General features: G+C 37.1%; 2 protein-coding genes across 21 annotated transcripts in view; one reads left to right on the forward strand and one right to left on the reverse strand.

The window, feature by feature from the left end:
- Positions 1-21,484, reverse strand: part of PRLR (prolactin receptor) — a 158,144-nt gene extending 136,660 nt beyond the window's left edge. For 8 of the 12 annotated variants that reach the window (XM_038123831.1, XM_038123824.1, XM_038123825.1 and 5 more), the window contains exons 1-3: positions 21,427-21,484; positions 19,254-19,338; positions 829-918 (exon numbers count right to left, since the gene is read on the reverse strand). The gene's annotated coding sequence lies outside the window, so the exon portion shown is untranslated. Of the gene's footprint in view, positions 1-540; positions 601-828; positions 919-19,253; positions 19,339-21,426 lie in introns of all 12 variants that reach the window. The other 4 variants (XM_038123832.1, XM_038123827.1, XM_038123828.1 and 1 more) reach the window with 1 other exon arrangement.
- Positions 21,485-21,540: 56 nt separating this feature from the next.
- The window catches only part of SPEF2 (sperm flagellar 2), a 74,660-nt gene continuing 71,057 nt past the window's right edge, over positions 21,541-25,143 (forward strand). For all 9 annotated transcript variants that reach the window (XM_038124849.1, XM_038124844.1, XM_038124846.1 and 6 more), the window contains exons 1-2: positions 21,541-21,653; positions 23,415-23,517. In XM_038124849.1, the coding sequence (XP_037980777.1) occupies positions 21,596-21,653; positions 23,415-23,517 (161 nt within the window). In that variant the 5' untranslated portion in view covers positions 21,541-21,595. The remainder of the gene's footprint in view (positions 21,654-23,414; positions 23,518-25,143) is intronic.

The raw sequence follows: 25,143 nt of genomic DNA on the forward strand, positions 1-25,143 counted from the left end.
TTTTTTTTTTTTTTTTTCCAGAGGGGGTTTCACCAATCTAGGTAGCCAAGAAATTCCTCTAAGAATTCTATCACCTATTTCCTTAAGTTACTATGGATGTATGTTAATCATACTGTAACACAGATCAGTTGAAAGATTGTATTTGTGAGATAGATTCTGTGCTGATACTGTGTTAACATGGATACTGAACTGAAACTTGTCAGACTTTTCTGATTCATACAAAGAATTAAATGTTTCTTTTCTTCTAAGGACTCTGATATCTCCCCATATTCTCTATAACTTATATATCAGAATTTTTTTATTTCTTTCCATGAGATCACTTCTTTTCCTGGATCCACTAGTGATTAGATCCTTCCAGACCATTGGGACTTAAGCACTGAAATATGAATTTGACAACTCTGAAATTATTAAATTGTTTAAACAACAAAACGAGATTACAGAAATTCAGCCAACAAGAACATTTACTTTCTAAATGCTCAAAATATTGTAAAAGCACAAACAAACAACGCAAAGAAAGTAAAAATAAGGAGTCACACATACCTCAAGGTTAGGTCAGCTGGAATAATTTGTCAAAGTATTACAAGTCTAATAAATTTTTAGCTGAAAAAGTAATGAGGTAAGGTTTCAATTGATTTTTTTTTCCAAAACATCTTTTATGGCTTTTAACATTTTTTGTATCTACTAAATTAAAATAAATTTTTAAATTAAATTTTCACCATGATTGCTAAAAATTTTAATCAAAACAAAGCATTATTAAACATACAGAAAATAGTATGTTTTCATTATCTACAAAGGAAAAAAAAGAGATAAAATGGTTAAATAACTTACACCATGTTGCACAGCTGGGGGCCTGAGCAGAAGTATTTGTTTCACACTTCTTGTTTCAAAATCTCTATGTATTCTTTCAGGCTCCTTTTCCTGAAAGTTAAGCACAGGTTAAAAAGGGACCACTAGACACAGACATGAAAATCAGACATAAAATTGAAAATTTAAAAAAAACCTGATGTAGCTAAAAACTGATGTAGCTTTCAGCATTAGAGAATGTAATCTTTAATGTTATGATGATAGATTTTTCTTTTTGTCATGCTTAATGATGCCTTTTCAAGTGCGCTGAGGTAATTATCGGAAGTAATAGCAAACTGAAACAACCCAAATTGCCAGCATCTCCATGAATCTGTCATACAAGTTTTCAATCACTGCAGTTCCAATTTCTATTTTTCTATCATAATTACTGCTCATAGGAAACTACTTTAAGACATGCAAGAAATCTGCACTAATCTTAACAGTTTTACAGTAGTAATTCATGTTTAACTACCTGCTTGTCTATATATTTGTTGTTTATACTTTTCTACTTTTTCTACAGGAGAATATATTTTGGATTGCAGAGCTAGAAAGGCATGTCATATTTTGCCCCTTTTCAACTAAGAAATGAAGTTGATTTTGTGGTCAGTACATCATACAAGGAAGCATGGACATAGTTTTGACCTCACCTTTCTCCCAGTAGAGTAAGCCTTATAAAATCAGGTGGGTTTTTTTTAATCAGTCTTTGCAGAACCTCAAACGCTTTATCAAAGGTATATGCCATTTAGAACTTTCAAAATTTCATCACTTTTCTAAATGCACGTGGAGAAATATAATTTACACAGAGTATTACACAGTCTGTAAAATGTGTGTAAAACGTGATTGTCTCTGGTTGAAAAAATTAATCGTTTCACACTAAAAACTCAATTTTAGCAACTGAATAAAACAAACTATCTAAGACTTCATGTAGACTTCATTTCTCTAATTGCATTGAGCGGGCTGCTATATTTTTACAAATTTTAAATGGCATATTCCATTGCTGAAGAGTTTGAGACTCTTCTAGAGTTGTTTATAAAACAAATGAACATATTTCAAAACAGTGCAACATATTTCTTACATTTTCATATTAAGAGAAGGTTTAAACAGTATTAAACATATTGTATCTTTTTTCACTTTCAGAATCAAACAACACAATGAACTGCATGCCAGGAATTTTATAGCAGTTTCAGTGCTCTTAACTTGAAAACAAAATAGGTTATATTGAGATCATTAATTACCCACTAGTCAATGTTCGGAAAGTTAAGAAATGTAGTGTTCAATGACCTGAAATTATTAAAGACCTCCTAATGAAATATAAAATGAATAAATAAAAAAAAAAACCAAAACAAGCAACCCAAAACAGTTTTTTCCATTTGCTGTCTGTGTATCAAGTGATTTTTTGCAATCTTGATGTTCTTACTGTCTGCAAAATAGTGACATAACCAGAAAGACTTGAACTGATATATATTCCAATAATGTATTTGTTTCCTATGTCTTTGTTCCTATTTGTTCCTATGTATTCTGAATGTTGTTAGAGAAGTCATCCCTTCCTAAGCAGAGGTATAAATATATTTACAACTGGTCAGTAGCCATCTCATCTGTAAGATGCTGGCTGTGCCTAAAGTCAAGACACACAGTGACAAAGCATATGAGTTAGTAAGAAATAAAGGATTCTCAATTGAGGGAAAAAATTGAATTTTAGTGATAGGTAAGAAACTCTTGTTACTTGCACAAGTTAATCACAAAAACTATCACAAGGAAATACAGTATTTTCAAGTTTGCTTTGCCTAGGCTGTTCTATTTCAATCTCCAGAACACTACAAATCTGTCTCTTACATTCCTTTCTGTTATCACACCTCAGTTGTTGTTGCCTACTCCTTTCACTCTGACTAGCAAGCTACATTCTTCCAACTTCTGTCACTACTGCCACCCCCTCAAACCAAGTGACTCTCTATCATCCACTGTCTTCCTTCTTTCTTGTCCCTTGAATGACTCCCAATCCTACGCTCCTCATTCACTCCATTCTTAAACTCATCATCTCAGTTGCATGGAACCTGTTTCTGAGACAGAAATGCTATAGTTGTAATGGAAAGTGGCTTAACTTTAATTTTTTTAATATGAAGCAGCAGGATACCTCCTGCCTTGTATATTAGCTTTCATATATGCAATACATATACTATACTTTTCAAGTACAGGTCCATATTATTTCTTCTTTATTTAAGTAGGTAAATAGAGGTTCAGTTTTCAGCAGACCTGATTTTGCAAACGTTTGCAGCAAAGTCCAAAAATTTCGACAAAACTGCACTTCCAAAAGAGGTTTCCTTTCATGAGGAAATTTTACTGGAATTAGCACTCACTACCTTGGAGAAGATACACTAATGGAAAAACCCAAAGAAGGAAAAAATGAACAAGCTGCTCTCTAGATCTCTTTCTGTGAAAGGTACAAAAAAAGCATATTTGCCATCCCTGAATGGCACAAAAAAGTATTTAGTAATTTATCATATCAGCTGCCTAGAACATACCTTGGGACTTCTATTCCCTGGGGGAAGAAAATTTTGATTCAATTTGCTTCAAGACTGATCATGTTATTAAGCCATGTCATTATGATGGCTAAGAGCCAAATTTCTGTCTCATTACACTTGGAAGTGTAATGATGATGGATCTGCTGTGTAATTCACCCACAAACTATTTATCTATTGTGATAATTATGAATGCAAATAATATTATCTGCAAAGACAGAGATGCATAGTTTTTCTCACAGCTGTCTCAAATATTGGAGAAGATCACTCAATGGCCAGCAAATAATGAAGGCTTGTATGACAAAACTTTCGATAACTCTGCACAGTACAGAAAACTTCTGCTGCATATTTCAAATGGCAGACTAACAGAGATGAGGAAAAGGTGCAGCTGTTTTTTTTTTTTCACAAACAAATATATAATTAAATGCAACTGAGGATTTAAACTAACATGAATTACTTCTAATATTAACTGCCACAAAGCCTTAGCCCACTTGATGTCAGAAGAGCACGTGGCATTATCTAACATATCAATAACTAGTTCTAATATTGCTAGAGAGGATTAGTTAAATGATACAATTGTTTCTTGTTCCCCTTTTGGTTCTGTTGTTACTCCGAGTAGACTTAAATAAAATAAAAAGATGAATTTAGGAAAAAAGCTATGGTTATAGGAAGTAACCCTCCTGCATAATATAAAAAGTGTATCATCTATACCAAAATCACTGTTGATTTTACAAACAACTCTTCAGCTTTCAGTGTTCACAAAATAACTTTTCCTGAGTAGATCCAGGTCATCATATCAATCATACTCCAAAAACGTTCCTCAGTATTAAGAGGAAGCTGCCTAAGACATAGTCCACTCATGTCTTCAAAATCAAGACCAAATACTTCATGGATTGAGATTCATCATCATTATGTTACTCAATTTGGTTTTGACTCCAGAATTGCAAACAATTCTTCAGATTCCAAGAACAAATTCTGACTCATCACGTATGGGGCACAGTCTGAGGTACAGCAGCAAAACTCCTCTTACCAGCGTACACTTTATTAATATACACCCAGCCCTGGCTACCAATGCTCTTTTACCAGCTTAGAAACAGTCAGTCTTAATCCTGACCACAGTTTGCACTTTAACTCACCTTATGGGCAACCAAGTGTTCTATTAATAAAACATTACTCAAAGCCATTTAGACTTGACTGTTAGAATATAAAATCACCATCTACTTTGCTCATGTAAATAAAGACTATAGGAAGTGAATGGAAATTCATTTTTATTGACTTATATTTCTGTATCCAATTATTTATCTAATCATTCTTGGACTGCATGGCTGTGTTTGCCTGATAGGAATATTAATTCCAGTGATTGGGAGGGACTGTGCATGGAAGGCAGGAAATACATTTTGCTTAGTGTTTAGCACATACTACTTCTGCTGTTCGTGTTCCTCAGAGGCTAACTTACTAGTCTTACAGATACACGATTCCTTATTAATTTAGAAAATAATAACTTTTTATAGCAGTGCCTGCATCAAGTTTTCCCTTGATTTAAAAATCATGTACCTCACTTCAGGAAGAAATAATTAACAGACAGTCCATCATCTCTTAGAGCATGTTATTCTTATACACAGTTAAATTACACAGTACCAAGTCATTCTTGTACCAGTTTAATAACTTAAAATATTTAAAAGACAGTAGAACTCATTATTTCTTTCCCAACATCAATACAGTATTATTTTTAAAAAAACCCTCAGAAAGTGTGAAAATAAGCAGATTCTTATGTCAGTTCAAAATTAATTTTCCCTTTCCAATGTTATTGTTCTTTCCTCTTTTGACAGTGACTACTGTTAAAGTTAAGATAAAGATTTTCTCTCAGGGCCAAGAAAAGTAATTGCAAGTTGTATGTCCTTCCCATTTTCATTTTGTAAAATGTATCTTTTTAAATATATCTTATGCAGTAAGCAAAAAACATTGAGTAAGTGTGGTGGTGCATTCCCCCTGGCTGCACTGTGATCCCAGAAATACTCACTAGGTCTCAGCCTTGACAAACAGCACCTGGACTAAGCTCTTGAGCCTATTAGAAATACTGTCTGCTCCCAAGAACTTGTGCTGGGTAGCACAAACCACTTTGGAAACTTATTTTTCTTGTCTGAATAACAACTTCAGTGGAACAACATTTTTGTAACTAAAGTTACTACCCGAATTGTGGCCAAGATTGAAGATTTTTATGACTTAAGCCAATTCTCTTATGACTCTAGAAGCAGTGGTCCCAAGCAGACCTGTCCTTTCAGAAGGAATATCTTCTCAGAACAGATTGTTAGACTGGAATTCATTGGAATGAACTGTCCAGGGAGTTTGTGGAATCACCATCCCTGAAGGTGTTAAAGACACAACCTGATGTAGCACTAGGTGCCATGGTCTAGCAACAAGGAGTGGACCAGAGGCTGAAGGTGATGATCTTAGAGGTCTTTTGCAGCCTCATAAATAATTCTGAACTCTTCTGGCCTGCAGTGGTCTGTGATCAGCAAATTCCTCTGAGAGGGGCACCTCTCAGCAAGTCTGCTGTACTTGGAGGATCAGTGAACAACGACAATGGATCCTGGGCTGATAACCCCACTCCTCGAGGCTCAGCCTGTTGGGAAGATGCAAAAGCATCCAATGTGAGTATTCCCCTGACCCTGAGAGAAATTTTTCACAAGTGATTACCTTGTACATACACCTTCAGGCCTGCATGTGTGCCAACTGTGAATAAGCTAAAGCAAATGTACTATGAATGTTGCTCTCTCAGATTGTTAAGTAATTTAGGTTTGTAAGGAAGCTAGGCCTGAGGTGAATTACTGTTGTGCTTACAGTAAGTTAAATGGAATATTTTGATAGATTATTTAAATATCAATTAAATGTGCTATTTAGTTTAAATGCTGTTAAAACATTTAGGCCTAAATCATTGGTCAAGTCTGGGCCAAGTGGTCTATTCTGAAACTTGTGATCCTACAGGACTGTCTCTCTTACTCATTTTTATCCTTAATCCTTTCCTGTACTTGCCCTTTTTCCATCTCCAGCCTACTCTTAGATAATTTTCAGTTGGTTTTAGTTTTAGGTAGACGGATTTCAGGTTCTAGTCCAATTTCTCTTGCATGTGCTCCAACAATTGAGTAAGTAGAATGAATCTTGCTGATGAACTTAGTTGCACCATCACTTAAATATTAAATCTGCCTTGGCCACCACCTTTGCTGGTGATTCTTTGAGGGACCTAAAATAATCATTTGCAACAGTAAACTGATAATGGTGAGTATTTTCTCACAACTCTTACCTACAGATTTATAACAAGACAGCTTAACATAAAAGATATGTATATACATACCTTGTATGTATATACCTTGTATGTATATACATATATATATATACATATGTAGCTCATATATATGTATACATGAGCTACATATGCTTACATAGACATAGATACATATACACATAAATATATATATATTCATTAAAACTTACTTTGAAATATTGAAAACATTTACACATATGATCTATCACTGTTAAAAAAAAAATCCCATCATAATGTAAATATGCATCTGCCTTTACAATCACATTATCTGCTTCCAAAATTTATTGGCATGTGTGCAAAAAATCCCATATTCTTGAAAAAAATCAAGGAATTAATTCTATTAGAGAAAAGTAAACAAAAAACAACCAAGAAAAAACATACCAAAAATATGTAAAACCATGTCTATTCATAATAATATTTAATTTAGCATTTCATATATAAACATTCAAAGGAAATTAGGAAGCTAAGGTATATACAAAAAGTAATTCTACAGCAAAAGCATATGTAAAATTTTAAAGACAGTATAAGGTAAAAATATTCTTTCAGAATGACCAAAATGGGATCAAAGTGAGAAATAGACAATACACAAAAAGTGACGGGAGAGCATTAGACTGACAATTCTTTTACAGTTTAACTTCTTTTATGAAAACATCTTACAGTCTAACTTAAAATTAAAGAAAAAGATGGTAACACCATATCCACTTCCAACGATGTAAAACAATTCAGTTGCAGGGGTTTGAAACTAGATGTCTTTAAGGTCCCTACCACCCCAAAACATTCTAGGGTGCTATGAAATTGTAACAAACATATCAAACTTAAGACCAATGAAAAGGCTTCAGGGCAAGACCACCAAAGCAGCACAGTGTAGGCAACAACAAATATATGGTCTCTGTCTGCTACAACTGCTAGTTTAAGATGTGATTTCAGAGATTGTCCTTCAGTTAAAAAATAGGCTACACCCTATTTTTGTAGGGACAATAAAATAAATGGATAGCTCAGTATCCAGCTGTACATAGTACATTGAGAATTAGTCCCAAGTTACATCAACTAATGAGCTGCTACTAAATAACACATGCTAAAAGTTAAATGCTAAACTAAGAAAAAAACAACAAATTAGAAAATATGGTGTAACCTTCACCTCACACATGTTTTCAGACATCAGCATCTTCTGTATTCAACTATCATAAATGGATTTCTGAGTCGTGGCAATGGAATAAACAGTAATTACTAGCAATAACTATAAATTACAATGTATAATTTTCTACCTCATTTAAACACATAATCTGCCTATACAAGCAACAAAAGGACCACACCTGTCACAAATGAGATCCAGCATATGATCATAATGTCAAGTCAAACTGGTTCCTAGTGATTCAGCTACTGTCATTTTTTTGCATGGACTACTGTTTTGTGTCACAGCATTTTATTTTATTTTCTTTAAAAAAAGAGCATAAAATGGATTAAATAATGAACAAGCTCCCAAATTAGAGGGAAAAAAACCCATAATCCAAAAAGACAGAATTTCATATTATACCAAATTTAAAACTGTAAATTAAAAAAATACTACATTGTATAACAATGGAAATAAAACTGCTCACATACATGAAAAAAAACTTCCCAATTTCCCAAGTTTACAATTTGACTGGAGGCAAATCTTCATGCAGTGTTACAGTACTGTAGCCAAAATATTAGAAGAAAATAGAAACGCTTTTAAGCAGATTACATTGTTTCTCAGCAAGCAACTACTACATATCTGTTCTGCTCAGGAGCCATAAGAGTATAAACAGGTATATTACTGGAGTATGAAAAACAAGGTCACTTTAAGCCTCTAAGTCTGTGTGACTGGGATATGGATATGGCAAATGTGGTCATTTTCCCATTAAAATAATTCATCATTAAATCCTTTCTTAGATTTTTAGGTTACTGACGTTTTAAAGACTGAGTAAGGAAATATATCAATGTTCTCCAGCTAAACAAATAAAACTCATTTCCTTTAATTCTTTTTTGTCCCTCAAAACACTATTTTTATTGCTTATGAATGGAGTCTGAACTAAAAGGTCTGTGCTTCATCTATTTTATTATTTTACTGATTTTTTTTCCACACAGCTTCACTCCTAAGATTCTAGAAAAAAAATGGTGATTTTTTTTTTCCCCAAAGAAAATTAATCAGAACCTCGTGCTCCAATTTGCTCACGTTCAGGGTTACTACTCATTGCTGACATGCTCTGGGAAAGTGACATTCCTGTTCTCTGAGGCAGGTCCTATCCAGAAAAACTGCTTTAATGAGAATTACTTCACTAATGGTTGTGTAATCTCTATCCTGAACTTGATTATTAATGATTTTATCTTACTGCTTTACATACTTGCTGGCTTGAAGGTGGTGAAATGTTTCCAAGCTTTCAATGTCCCAGCAATACAAAATGTATGTGTTTCATATTACACAATGAAAATGCTTATCATACCTTGGGAGTTTTTGAGAACACTGTTATAAATCCAGGTCCATTAAGCAGTTTGCTGGCAGATTTCTGTTTATATTGCCAAAATTGTAACGGTGATATACCTGCATTTTTAAGTTGTCAGTAATGACAATACTTCATGAAATCATAAGCATGGCATTTTGGGACTTTAGGCTTAATTTTTTGATCACCAAGTTAAATATTACATTTAACCTTTTCATTGTAAATATTTTTTTTCTAGCTGCTGTAGATCAGCAGATTGTTAAAGAGCTGGTGATAGGATTTGCTAGACTCTATAATTGTAGGGCAGAATTATTTCTCCTAAACTCACACATTGTCTTCTTTCTTTTAGAAAGGTTGAGGGATCCTATACCTTTAGATTAGGACTTCTACTTACTTTGCCAAGACCTGATGTAAAATTCATACATCACAGAATCATCAGGGTTGGAAGAGACCTTCAAGATCATCCAGTCCAACCGTCAACAGAGCACCACTGTTTTCACCCCAAGTGCCATATCCAGGCACCTGTAATACAAAACCCTTGTGGGAAAACAAACTAGTTTTACGGACTGATTAACACGTGTAAGAATTTTTGTTCTTCTAGTATGAAATACCCATGAAAAGAAGTGGAATCTCAGCTGAGTAAAGCAGAAAAAAAAGTCCTCTCTTCAGTGAGGAAATAAGACAATTTAGAAAGAAGAGGGATAGCAGAAAGAAATGTGAAGGACAATAAGCAGGTCTTGCATAAGAGAAAACAAAAGCCGATAGAAATTAAGCTAGTATGCTTTCTGAGTAAGCTCACAGGAACAGTGGTCAGTAAAAATTATAGTAGTATCAGTTGAATAAGGAGGAGGAAAACAGGGTCATAACTGAAAGCAGAGGCTGGAGAAATATTAGCACGATTCAGCTAGGGTATGAAATGGAACTTATGTAAGAATAACAGTGGGTCTTCTACTATTTTTTGTGTTTAGTAGTTATGCTCTTTCACACCACAAGGGTTTGAATTAATACTCTATTTATTTCTGAAACACTATTCCAGAGAACTACAATTACAGCATTAAAATGTAACAGGCTATATGTGGAATACACACTACACCTGATTTTCTAAAACACAAGGATAAATAAGGATTGCAAAAGGAATAATATGGCATAATATCTAGAGTTGTCTTAAGAACTTCTTGACCCATACAAGGACAATGCATACAAAATAAGAAATTAAATAATTTACATTTTTGCTCTCTCTCTCTCTCTCTCCATTTTTCCTTTTAATGTTTATGCTTCAACTCTGAAAACAAGCTTAGAAACTGAGACAAGTTGGAAATACATGGAAATAGTCCAGAGTCTAAATGGTGACAAGATACCAGCCAGACAGGGTCAGCATGATATTGAGGATGAAGAGAACAACTGTAACTTTCTCATCAGGGTAATTGGGAAGCAGTGTCTTATGACAGGATTAACTTTTGAAAAAGTAAAATATAGATCACCATTACAAGTTAGCACAAATTTCTAAATGGCATGCTTAAAGGTTATGGCCACTACACCTTGGCCCAGACTGTCAAAAAATAAGTGGACAAGTGAACTCACAACAGATTAACACAATCCTGTAAGAATTTTTCCTAAGCATTATCATTCATTTTAGGTCTCTATAATACGTATTTTACTGATTATGACTGGATTTGGATTAAAACAAAAATTTAAAACCTCAAAATTAAAACCTCAACACCAAACTGATTTCTCCTTTAAGTAACGGAAATATCGCCAAATACCTCTTGCTAATCCAAACTATAATTACAGTTATCTAACTACTTATACATATTTGACACCCCCATTATTTAGCAATTACATAATTTATTCTTCTATTATTTGTCCTGAATTTCCTGTAGTTTATCGCCTTGCAAAACATGTGTTTTTTTCTGCTTGTTAAAGTCCACATTACAATTCATGGCATCATAAGCCATGGCTGAACCACACCTGCATACTTTGAACAGTCTAAGGGATCCTATCTGAAAACAAATTATCAACAACAAAGTCTTCTTCACTGATGAGGATATGTTCATCATAGAGAAAACAAATGCTATAAAGATGAATCGGAAAAAAGGAACCATTTAAAAAAAATTCTGTTGTGTAATTCAGACAGAGTATAATAAATTACAAGGTTCAACAAAACAAGAAGTTACAATTACTGAAAAACTGTACTCCTAGGAGACTCTGTTCTACATGCTGACATGTTATATACAGGATGGAAGTACCTACTTCAATCTTACAAAAAGGCTGGAAGTAGTAGTTCACAAAAATAGAAGTGAAGGGGGCAAGAGAAACAAATTATCTAAGTGTCAAAAACTCTCATGAGGAAAGCAATGTTACTTCCTCTATTTCAAGAGAAGTAAGCTAGATATTTTTAATAAAAATGCTATAGTTATTCTCTTCCTTTTGCACAAACAAATCCAAATAATACATAGCACCGGACAATATAAAAGAAGATAATAGAATATTTCAGTTAGAAGTGACACAGAAAATATTTATAGAAGTTGTGTTTCTGTAGTTACTTAAATTTCAACGATATCATGCTGAAAGAAAAACATCATTAAAACTGTGAGTCACATATAAAATTCAGGGGAAAAAAGTAATTATTTTACTTTCTATTGTAATAAGTAACTTTATGGGAAAGAAACTACACTGCAGCAGTAAGAAAGCTATCACCATTTTTTTGTTTATTTATAATTTGAAACACTGAATACTATGTTTGCAAAAGAGCTTTCAAAACCAAACTATGTTTTAAAAAAATATTCAAAAGCATATACACACATGCTTGCATACCCATACACAATCTATACCTAATTTTTGTTAGAAATCTTCATTTATTTGTATTTTAGTTATATTTGACATTCTATATCTAGTACTTCTTTTACCATGGAATCAAACTGTTAAAAACACTCATTAAAAAGGATTGTTGAACAGAGGTTCCCTAGGCAGCTAATTACAAGCAGTAGCTGTGTAACTCCATAAACAGAATTATGTGCATCTTAGGTTCCATGTCTCATATTATGCAGTATACTATTAAATTTTATTTACATAACCTATATACAAATATGGGATTAATTTGATGCTGTACCAGCTGTAAAATCTGTCAGATACACTTATTTCTTGTTTCAAAATTAGAAGCAGTTTTTGTGCTTTACCTCACTCATTTAATCAACATCAGGCATTAATCCATTAAAAAAATTCAAACCAAACCAAAGAATTTAATTGATTTAAAATAAATTTAGTTGCACTTGCATCTTTGCATCTTTTCTTACTCCAAATACAATGATAAAGAATTATATGCTCATAGAAAACAAAAATGTACACCTTTCTCAAAGTGGAGGACCAGGGCTATTCTGTTCCAGTAAGATTCTTCTGATTTGTGCAGCATGCATTGGTCATGTATCTGCAGCAGGTATCAGCTTTAATGAAAGAAATTTATGTTGCTATCCAATGGTAAACTGACCAAAAGGTAGATTAAATTGACTTCACTTACATATCTTATTAATTACCATGCAAGAGAATTCTTGCCACAGAAAATGTGAATTTTTTTTAAAAAGAAAGAATAATTTATTAAATTGTTATGAACAGCAGGAATTCTACTCAAGGCTCTAGCAAATTTTCAACTCTTCCACTAAACAGAATTAAAAAGAAACAAGAAATTCTAATAGCAACTTGTTAGTGTTTGTATAAGAAAACATCTAATACCGGTAGGTACCTACTGTTGTAAATGCAGCTGAAAAACCTGTCTTGAATAGAGCAGCCTGAGCATCTGTACCTGTTATTGCCAAAGAGAAGCAACAGTATGGTATAAAAATACAAAGGGCAGAATGAGCTTTGATGTCAGTAACTACCACTGAAAAGAAGAAAGAGTCACTGCTTCACTGACAATGAAGATGGATCTACCTGAGTTTATGCCCAGATTAAGGATACTTCAAATTCAGTAAGATTTCCAGAAGAGGCAGGAAGAAAAGAGTGCATTCCAACTATTGTTAATGATTCATTCTGACAAATGCTGTTCCTCTGTTGCTAAAAAAGAACTTGTAATTGATATTTCTTTGGGAGCACTCATTCTGCATAAAAGGATAAACACACTGACAACTAGCTGATCCTAACATAAAAAAACAGCTTCTGAAACCCAAGGGCAAAACAAGATGTGCTAGACTTCGAATACAAACTGTGTACAGTGAGTTAGAGCATATATTTGGAATAAGGCACAGCCTACATATGAACATGGGCATAATTATGCAAATTTGAAGGTAGGTGATCAATAGTTTTCCAAGGTATTTAGCAAACAGATACTCTTTCCAGTCATAAGGATTTTTAAAGCTGGTGTATTCACCAACTGCTTTTGTGTATGCTTGACAGCCCAACCATGATTTTCTTCAGTTTTAATTTCAAATCTCATTCATACAACATTTCTCTGAGATGAAGCAAGACAACTATCATCTCTCAGGGGAAGGAACTTCAAAACTGCAACACTGTTCTGTTCAGATGGCAGGTGCCAAACATCCATATTCGAATTAAAGAGCTTACAAAGTACGTCCAGGAAAGGTACTGAACAGGCTTTGGGCCTCCCACTCTCCACATGATTCAAATGGACAAAGGGATAACTTTTTGCCATTGAGCCTAAAGAACAATTCTAATGGTTTCTACTATCACTCTGGAGAATGAAAAGAGAATGGTTAGTGTTGATACTTTAGAAATTTGACATAACACATAATTCAGAATGTAAAAACACGTAATTCAGAATGTAAAAACAAAATGCATGTATAAGCCTTGGTAGGACAGAAGGGTTGGGGCAGTAGATGAAAAACAGAAGAAAAACACATCATCAGATGTGAAGACCTGAGGAATATGAAGTAGGAAATAAATATATGGGTAAGAATAATTCCGATTGCAGGGGAGAGTAAGAATCAACAGAGCAAAAAGAACTGGAAATCGAAATAAGTGAGACAGCTGGGGAAAATCAGAGGCAGAGTTGCACACTGTTTTAGAGGCTTACTATTGGTTTAATCACAGAATTTTCTACACTGTTTCATGATTTGAAATGATGTATCTGTAACAGTAAGGCAGTCAATGCTTCCCCACACAAGTTGCTAAATTTCTGTCATTTGTTTAAAATGCTTATCAGTGCCACAACTCAAAACATGAACAATTGGATGTCTTTTTTTTTCATCTTTCACTACAGCCTGTGTTCAGTCATTCTATATTAAATCAAACTTTTAAACAGAATTTTACACAGGCAGACTGTTTATTCCTGTTTAATTCTTCTAGTCAGAGCACATGTAATCAAATAAGAAACTGCTTATGAATAATTCAAAGGTTTTTTTAAATTGCATTTCCATAGCATTAAGCTGAGGCACAATACTATCCCTGTCATTATCAGCAACTCCTACACTCAAGAAGAAAAGAAAACATCTATGGGAATCAGCCTGAGAGCAAAATTAATATTGGCATAAGAGGACAGAAATGAGCAACTTGAAAGATAAATCATTACTGTAGAAAAGAAGTTATATTCTGTGTACTAGCATTACTGTGCCATGATATACCACTAATTTTTTATTAAAAGAAGGAACAGGGCATAGAAGCCCATAGTCTTTCCTTTGTCTAGCTACATCAAAATCACTTTGATTTTAACTATTCACATCATCAGTTCTACCCTAATTAGCTAAGTACTGTTGATTAAAGAACAGTGTTAAAAACCTGATGTTTTACCAGGAATACTTCCAATAGAAGTAGAGCATGCTTGACCAATGTTCTCTTTCAACATAACCAGAAAGAGCTATCCAAGGCTTTTAAGTGCTGGCATTTGTTCCTAGAATTCTAGCCGAATTCCAGAGCACTTGGCTACATTTTGCTTACTTGAATTCCTTCTCTACTTCAAAAACAGACAGAGTATTCTTATTTTTATACTCTAAAAACATAACTGAACAGAATTGTTAGCACACAATAGCCATACTACTTCTGAAAGAAAAAGCAGTTGCATTTCAGTAACCTTCAAGAGGATTCTAGTTACATTACACACATTCTTTATAATAATAAATAATATTATTTATAATATTATAAATAATAATAGTCTTTATAATAATAATGCTAGACAAAAACCACAGTAAAAGAATGTAGGACAAAAGTGCACAATTAATGAGCATTTATTGAATAACAAAGATAAAATACTAGCTGATGAGGCCTTGAGAGTATTCTAAATACTACTCAAAATATTTCAGACCATTGTTTAAAAAGCAATCCATCCATAAAATTAGATACTTGCAATTTAGCAGTCTAGGAAAATCTGATTTATTAACCGGATTTTTATCTTGCAGAAACACTATGCCAGAAAATGAATTAAACTGTGCATGACAAAAATGAACCATCTGAACTTTGATAAGTTCTGAACTAACATACTTACTATTTTACTGCCTTCTTTTTTCTAAAAAAAAGCCAGCTGGAGAGAGCTTTGATTCATCTACACCAAGCACGCAGCTATTCTATACATTAAAAGAATGACTACAAGAAAAATGTTCACATAATTTTAGTTCTGACTGTGTTGTGACACAGATGTGAGTGGATATGTGCAATTACTGGGGTTGAGAAAAACCATCTTCTGACAGTATGTTTTACACACAATTTCCTAAGGCAGAGAAATGGTGACTCAGAATTTCAAGACTCTGCTTAAGCCATAGAACTAACACAATTTGTGTTGCCTTGGTTCTCTTTGTTCCATCCCTAATGGAACCCTCTTGGCTAGCTACCTGCACCAGTCACATTCCTCAATGAATCTTTGTTCAATTCAAGTGTCTAATAATGAACTTTTTTTTTATCCCTTGCCTACTGCTTTCCCCTACTACTACTCCTGTTAACCCACTAAGAAAGCACAGAATTCTCAATGCAAAATGCCCAACTTTCTGATAGAGAAAAATAACCATAAAGGAAAGAAAGTGGTAATAAACCCCAAACCAAACTACTAAGAAGAAGGAGATGCTTAGAAATGGGTAATGAAATTCAGTGAAACTACAGCAACATCTCCAAAATAAAAATGTCCTTAATTCCTCATTTCTTTGTTTTGCGCACTTGTTTAAAACTGTAGCAACATGCTAGTCTCTACTTCTCCTGTAATTTACTGCATCCTTAAGATATGTCTGTACTCATTATTCAGAGAGGTTCTAAAAAGCTTATCACTTCCTTTTGTTTTGCTTATGTGATTTTTTAATCTGTCAGGCAGCTTGGTTCTTTCTTTCTTTCCACCATTTACACTCAGCTTTTGCTGTTCTGATGCTTTATTTCACTCTTTTGATGCTTGAAGTGGTTAAGAAGTATTGTCTACCTTAAAGCTACAAAATCTCTCCAAAAACTTTCTATCAAAGTCATTAGTGGCTTTGGTTGTTTAAAAAAACAACCAAACTAACTAACAAAAACAAACCAAACTCTCATCTGCTTTAATAAGGCTCTGAGTAGTGTCACAAATTAAGCCAAATGGCATAGATGTTTGAAATGCTATTCCACTCCTATTCCTCTCTCTGCCATAGTGGATTGTGATTTCTGCCAAGCAGGTCACCCTGGAGATAAGAAATTGTCACTTGAAGCTGAAAAATTCTTCAGTCCTTGATTTAAACGTGCAATTGCTACAACTGAACTAAATGGAACCACATTGTCTCAGATACAGCCAGAAAGATTTTGCTTAAAAAGATTAAATTATCGTCTTCCTTACTTAGTTATAGGTACAAAAAAGAATCACAACAGTCAGCCACAGAACTCCACTTGTTCCTCACACTGGAAGCACTTTGCCCTGTCTCTTAAAAGCATCAGAACTTCTCTGCACTTTTCTTGCCTTAATCTTGCCCAGTAATTTACCATTACTTATTCAAGGTGAACCTACACACTAATAATCCATTTTGCAGTACAGAAAACAATTCACCTGCACACAGAAAACAATTCACCTGCACACAGCATAATATTTTCCTGCACACAGCACACCTGTAACTTTCCAAGCTTCATTATATATTATCAGTATTGAACACACTTTTTAAATATAAAGAGATTATTTAACCAGTGAATGCAGATCTTGCATATGTATTGTATGCAGATCCACTAGTACTGCTAAGTGCTATCTCTGCAACTACTTGAAGTGGAGGACTTTGTTTTGCAGAACTGGTACAGCAAACTCACACCTCAGTGCTCTTTGTGCAAATAATAAAAATATTAAAATGTTGAAGCATCAGTTCAACCCAAAGTCAGATGCCTACTGCTCTTGTTTAAAAATAAAAGAACACCTAGAGAGCTGAAAAAAAAAAAAAAGCGCAGAGGATGCAAACTCAAAATACACAAAAGAATAAAATTCTTTGCATAATAATGATTTTTTCACACAAAGCCAGGTTAAGTTATGGAATCCCTTACCACCCACCACCGTCAATATCAAACATTTACAGAGACTCAGAATTGTCGGCATCTGTTCATGGAAGGAAAGGTTAATTGTATTAGCTTATGTCAATGCTTAAAGTCCTTCACCACATTCAATGGTGGCAGGAAGAAAGTTCTGTATGGCAATGGAGTATATGCCAACAGATCTTAGTATCTGACTTCTCTCCCTTTCTTCCCCAAAATCTTTTATTGATCATTGCTAGAGACAGGAGGCCAGACTAGACCTACATGGCTTGTGACTCAACATAACTATTGTCTTGCAGCAACCGAAAAACCAAGTTAGAAGTCAGGACAAGCTTCCATAGTGCTGTTCTAAGAGGCAGCAGGGGCCATGGAGCTGAGAAATGCACTGAACAACCACCTGTGGAAATGTGGTAAGCACAAACCTCAAGATCATGATTTTTTTGCTTAGAGCTTAATCCTTTTCTGTCCTCAGTACAGACATGAGGACCCAGAACAGAGTATATGTGAAAGACTAATAAATTCAAAACTAAGTTTTAAAGGGAATATGATCATTCAGTCATTGTCAGAGAGGATAAATATGTCGAGATTAGCTCAGATGTTTAGAGCATAGTGCTAATAATGCCAAGGTTGCAGCTTCAAAGCCAGTACAGCCTATTTGCTAAAGAATTGGACTTGATGATCCTTGTGGATCCAACTTCCAACAGAGACTATTCTGGAATTCTGTGATTCAAATAACATAAAGTAAAATGAATAATAAACTGGGAGAGAAGAGTGAAAAGAAGCCCTAGGAGAAGTGGAGGCTATTTAGCCTCTTTGTAACTTCCCAGGAAAGAGAAAAACCGACCAAATAATATAAACCATAACATTACAAGTAAAAATAAAAAAAATAAATATAGAATTTTGTTTTAAAGTATGTTTATAAACAATCTTGTTGATACAGGAAAAAGCACCTTTTGGTGCACAAAAGGAAACTCCTTAGCACAGACACTCTCAGTTTAATGCTATTACTGTTGGCACAGCTTCCCTCTAAATGCAATTTAATTTGAGAATTCAGGTATGCTTCATTTTTCTTTTCTTAATCTTAGTTGTAATAAATTGCAGAATTAATTGCCCCAACAGTTTATTTTCTTGAAGATTTAGAAGTATTTTGATTGTCGTTTTGTTTATTGATATTCACCTTTAAAACTGTATTTTCCCATTTTATTCCTTATGCATAACACTATTATGTCCATGTTATTCAAAACTTATGTCCAAGAAAAGCTATAGGCTTGGTCACATCATTTTTTACTCCTCATGCCTGCAGTTTCTTTCAGATGGGCAAAAGGAATGAAATGTAACAGATGATCCCTGACACTTCAATTTCTGCTCAACAGGTTGCTGTCTGATATCTTCTATCTTCTATAATACCTTCGACTATTATAAATTAAGCCTGTAAACAATCCTCTCCTCTTTCAAAGCAAGTCCACAATAAGATGCATGAAGTTTAAAATAAAGACAGAGCTTTAAGTGAATAATTCATATGCATTTCACATCCCCATGTTATTGACTAAAATCTACATCATTCAAAGTACAGAGTCCTGTTAAAAAACAGTTTGGAATGCCCAGTGGCATTCCTAGCAGAGATGTAAAAAACTGAGAGCACAGGAAGTATACAATGTTATTATTTAAAAACACTGGTGTTTTCAGCAAGGGTAGAATGAGAGAAACACTTACTTTATTTGTTTTCTGCAATTATTTTCCTTTAAATGGTCTTTGGGCTCAGATTTCACAGTGCAGAACACAGACATCTTTCCAAGTTCTTAAATTTAGGAAAAGAATGAAGTAAAATTTTATTAATACATTATTCCATCAATTCTCAGAATAAAGAAAACTACATTAATTTGTTAAAACAGATGAAGATTAAACAGCAAGCCACTACTGAATTTAAACATGAAATTCCACATCTTTCTTATAGTTCTAGCTTATCTGAGTAAGATTTTATTATGTCATCTCAACAGACAGAAAAACTCATGTTAATTTTAAACAAAATCAGGTGTTTAGAAATGCACTGAATATGATCATGAACTTGAAGGAATATATTCCATTAAAAAAAAATCTAAAGACACAGGAAGTACCAGCTTTTCAAAGTCAGAGGCGATATGGAAAGAAGTTCTATACTTAATATAATCAATTCTGGTTTGCATGTTTTAAATTAACATAAGCTTCTGATAATGACTACTTGCAGCAACACCTAACTGTATATCAACATAAATACATATACATTGATTTCGGGAGCCATGGGAAAAATTCCACGATGAAGCTAAAATATGTTTGTTCTTTCCTCCCTGAAGCACCAGAAAGACACTCTGATGATAGATTCACCCACTACAAATACAATCATAAAAATATAAAAAAATTGAACTTTTTTCTTTTCCTAAAGTGTGTGTATTTTTATAAGTTCAGATATATGCAAAACTTTGAATCCTGAAAAGAATATAAATATTAATTTAAACATCTGTCCCAAAAGTACTTCCTCTCTCTTGACGTTTTCTGTTACTTCACTCATTCATGTGCCACTGACTTCACACTGACCTTTTCAAGATTTATAAACACCTGGTCAGTTATACATTTATATTCTTATTCTCAAGGATTTAATCTGATTTAAAGCACACCCTCTGTCAAAGCACATAGATTTAATCTGAAGAATTCTGTTTGTTCTCAAGGAGCAGAATCTGTAACATTCCAAGTTAACTGTCACTTTTGAAAATTATCATTAGCTTGTTGTCTCTCATTAGCCACTAGATCACCTTGTTCGCAAAAATAATTCTTCACAATTCTGTACTGTGCTGAAAGGCACTTGAAAACTTGAGCAGTTAAAATAACTTTTCCAAGAAAAAAAAAAAAGGCCAATTTAAATACCCACTCTGTGCAGTGCATTTTCCAGATGCAGCTCTCTTCCCTGTTGCTCTGGCGTTTTACTACACTCTCTTTAAATAGAAGCACTGGAACCAGTGCATGGCTGTTTCGGTGTGATTCTACAACAAAGATGACTTAATACAAACAAGAGCTGAGCAAAGCCAGTCTCGGCGGGGCTCGCCCCAGAGCGGGCTGGGCTCCCGCCCGAGCAGCTGTCTGGCACAGGGACGCTGCCGAGCCGCACAGCAGCCGCGCCGCTGGAGCGCAGCGCCCTGCGTGTGCGGAGCGCGGTCCGCGCCGCCAGGGCTCCTGCGGGCACTCCTTCGCCCTCCCTCCCCCTGTCCACACGGCGCCAGCACAGTGATAATGTGCGCTCTCATGAGAGCGGATTTGGGAAAATCACCCTGGATTAATTCCCTTTCTCCCGACAGGCTGCGCTTTGCAGAATCACAAGAGTCGATCAGGTTAAAAAAGATCTTTGAGGTTGATCTAGTCCAACCTGTGAGCCAGCACCGCCGTGGTCACCCAGACCACGGCCGTGAGCGCCACATCCAGTCTTTCCTTGAACACCTCCAGGGACGATGACTCCACCACCTCCCTGGGCAGCGCATTCCAGCACCTAATCACCCCTTCTGCCGAGACATTCCTCCTGATTCCCAGCCTTTCGCTCTCCGCCCTGCACCACCCTCAGCAGCTCACGAGCAAACGCGGCGGGCGCCGGGCTCGGGGCGGAACGGGGAAGTGCCTGTTTAAACAAACACGCGTGGAACGCGCAGCCGGGGCAGGCAGCGCTCTCGGGGCAGGCAACTCCGCGCCGGCAGCCCCGTAGTACTCCGAAGCAGCGGGGACAGCTGCCACCGATCCGCAGCACCCCTCCGCTTTCCCCCGTGCGCCGGGCTCGGCCGAGCCCAGCCCCGCCGCGCCGACCCCGCCTCAGCCCCCGCCCGCCCAGCGCCTCCCCCGGGGCCGCCCCGCCCCGCCGCGCGCTCACCTTGCTCCGCGCCCGGGGACACCCGCGCGCCCCCCCGCCCGCCGCGCCTGCGCGCCCGTGAGCCCGTGCCGCCTCGCGCCCCTCCTCCGCCGCGCAGGCGCCGCCCGCGGTCGCCGCGGCAACGGGACGCGGAGCCGGGCGGCGGCGGCGGCCGCGGGCGCCTCACGCCATGTCCCAGATCCTGTGCGAGTGGCTCAACCGGGACGTGAAGCTCTCCCGGCGCATCGGTGAGTGGGGCCCCGCTGCGCGGGGACGGGCAGAACCTGGCCGCGGGGGCAGTGGGGTCAGCGGGGTCAGGGTCGGGCCGTCGTGCCGGGGGTCCCTCCGCGGCCACCCCCCCTGACGGGCCCGCCCCCTTCCCGCCACCACGTGCCTCCGCAGGTACATATTTAGTCTTCGTGTGAAAGGCAGGGACTACAGGATCGTAGATCCGTCAGAGTTGGAGAAGACCTTCAGGACCACCTAGTCCAACCACGCACGCAGCAATGCCCCTCTAACCCCTGAGCCACTAAACCACATCACCCAGCGCCAGATCCAGAGACACCTCTTGAACACCTCCAGGGATGGTGACTCCTTCACCTTCCTGGACAACATATTCCAGTGCCTGAAAATTTTCAAGCTGAAGTTATTTCTCCTCAAGGGACAGGTGCTCTCAAGAGATGGAAGGTGCTCAAACTTAAAGTGCTAATAAGGACTCCAGAGAATAAAAATTAGTTTAATATGTTTGGAAAGTAGTGCTTTGTTTTGAATGGCAGCTGTTGTGCTGGCATTGGAAAAGCATTTTTTCTGCAAGGAAGGAAAAACACCCTCAGAAAAATTAGAGAGATGGGCAATCACCAGCTGTATGTAGTTTATTAAGGTGCGCATTCTGCGTCAGGGATGGGGGAACCCTGGTTGTATGTCCAGACTGGGGAAGGAGATGCTGGAGAGCAGTGCCTCAGAAAGGGACCTGGAGCTCCAGGCTGATGGCAAGCTGAACACGAGCCAGCAGTGCCCTGGCAGCCAGGAGGGCCAACCCTGTCCTGGGGACATCGGGCACAGCATCAACAGCCAGGCAAGGGAGGGGATTGTCCCGCTCTGCTCTGGGCTGGGGTGGGCTCACCTCGAGTGCTGGGGGCAGCTTTGGGTGCCCCAGTGTAAGAAAGACATGAAACTATTAGAGTGCCCAAAAGAGGGCAATGAGGATGGTGAAGGGTCTGGATGGAATGCCATACCAGGAGTGGCCAAGGTCACTTGCTTTGTTCAGCCTGGACAAGAGGAGACTGAGTGGAGACCTCACTGCAGTTACAACTCCCTCATGAGGGGAAGAGGAAGGGCAGGCACTGATCTCTGCTCTGTGGTGACCACTGGCAGGAATCGAGGGAGTGGCCTGAAGTTGTATCAGGGGAGGTTTAGGTTGAGTATTAGGAAAAGGTTCTTCCCTAGAGGGTGGTTGGGCACTGGAGCAGGTTCCCCAGGGCAGTGGTCACAGCACCAGCCTGACAGTGCTAAGTGTGTGGAAAATGCTCTCAGGCACGTGGTGTTTGATACTTGGGGTTTGCTGTGAAGGGCCAAGAGTTAGACCCAATTCTATGTGTCCCTTCCAACTCAGTGTATTCTGTGATTCTGTGATTGTATGAAGAAGAGCACATTAGCGCTAGCTTTTTTTTTTCATCTTCATTTTGTATGGAAAATCTAGTAATTATAGGTTATAGATATTTTCACAATCTCAATGGCAATTATGACAATGTTTGCATTTTAACACTGAAAATTGGAAATTACTATGTAAAGCTGATGTTGCAAAATGACTACGCAGAGAGTATATTTATTTGTGATTTGAAAACTGTTACTGTTAGATCAATCTCCTAAAATTTCTTTGAGTTATTTACTGAACTTTGGATTTAGTTTTGTTATGAACACAATAACAAGCTTTATTACAATTAACATTTGGATTCTTTTAATTATTTTATCTAAATAACTCCAAACAATCACAAAACCCCCAAACTTAGTTCCAGGATCATTTCCAGAAGAATTTTCTACTGGCTACCTCCTAGGAGAACTTCTACACAAATACGGTCTTCAGGATGACTTTAAACAATTTTCACAGAACAGGTTAGTACATATGAATAACATTTGGTCTCCTGTATAAAGTAACAAGTCTCTTACATAAAGTAGACAAAATATGTATTTCCTTAGCTGGGATTTGCTAATACACTGTAGAATTTATTGAGATTTAAAATATTTTTCAGTAATTCAAAAGCTAAGTATGTTTGAAGCATGAATTGATTTTGTATTTCCAGAGAGATTGATCATACTTCTTCAAGAAAATCATGCATTTTAATTGTAACTACAAAAGTACCAGGTTAGACCAGAGGTTCAAAAAGCCTTTCAAGGGTGTCTTTAAGATTGGGAATGGTGGAACTCTGCCCATGATCTGTGTAGAGTAAGGAATACAGTGTTGTGTTGTGGTGGTGACTGTAACATCTTCACTAAAATAAAAATGTTGGAGAAACATTATGGGGCTTTATGTGGAGCTCTGGCAGAAGATCATATAAGAATTTATAAGTTTACAAATAATCTGCTGTAATATCTATAAAATGGGAAGTTGAAAAATCTTGTGCAGATTTGTGAGCTTTATGATGGTGCAATTCATGAGGTTGGCTTATGCTGTGTTTTGGCAGACCATGGTGCACATGTACATCAAGAGTTCCAGGCTGTACAAAATCCTCCTGTTTCTTCTGAACCTCTGCTTTTATGTTCTTTGAACTTCTAGTGTATTCACATCCTTCATTATCCCAAGTCCCACCAAATTGTAGGAGAGCAGGTTGAACACAGCTAATAAAGGCAGCCAACAAAAAGCAGTTTCACACAGCAGTTCTTGAACTCTGTTTCTAGGACTTCTAGATCTCTTAGGAATTTCTGGGATCATTGGAAAACCCCAGATAATTCTTAAAGTGCCTGCTGTTGCTTGGAAAAATAGCTTCAGGAAGCTTTTATTTCTTCTAGCAAGCTCTAGCATCTTCTCCCAATTTTCTCAATTCTTCCCAGTAAAAGGGTGCTTTGAGCTTTTGTTCCCAGGTGATTAGAGAGGTGCGTTTAGTGAAGATGCACTTCAGCAGGTGCAAGAAGTGATTGGAAATTCTGTAGAGATGGTTTATGTGTCCTCAGCAAAGATGGGGATGCATGACAGCGCATGATACTCAGTACCCACTGGAACAACTACTCAGAGTGTCAGAGGCTCAACTCGAATTTCTCTCTAGTGAAAGGAGTCAATTCTCCCTGTCTCAGACTGATGGGAGTGCCTTCATCAGGGGGAGGTGGTGACTTTGCCTGCAGAGGTGTGTGTTCATGGAGGAGCTGTGTCATCAACTCAAGCTGCTGCAGAATGAGGTCAGTACACTGGGTCTCCTCTGAGACACTGCAGATACAGGAATCTGGACCTGCAGCTGTGCTGAGGGAGAGGCAGGCAGAATTGTTGTGTTAGAAAAAGGAGGTGTCTGGCTGCTGGTGACTTCTGTGAGGAAAAGGAAAGTGTCTGCTTCTCCTGCTGAACCACAGCTGCAAAACAGGTTCATTGCATTGGTAGCAGGTGAGTGCTTGTGGCACTGTGACAAAACATCTGAGCTGGAGAAGTGTAAACCACCCCAGAGCACCAGGAGGAGCAGGTGGGGATGGCAGTGGGAGACTTTCTTCTGCAGGAGATGGAAGTGCCATCAGCTGACGTCATATGCTAGCCAG

The sequence above is a fragment of the Motacilla alba genome, chromosome Z (assembly GCF_015832195.1).
Source record: "Motacilla alba alba isolate MOTALB_02 chromosome Z, Motacilla_alba_V1.0_pri, whole genome shotgun sequence".
In the NCBI taxonomy this organism is placed as follows: Eukaryota; Metazoa; Chordata; class Aves; order Passeriformes; family Motacillidae; genus Motacilla; species Motacilla alba.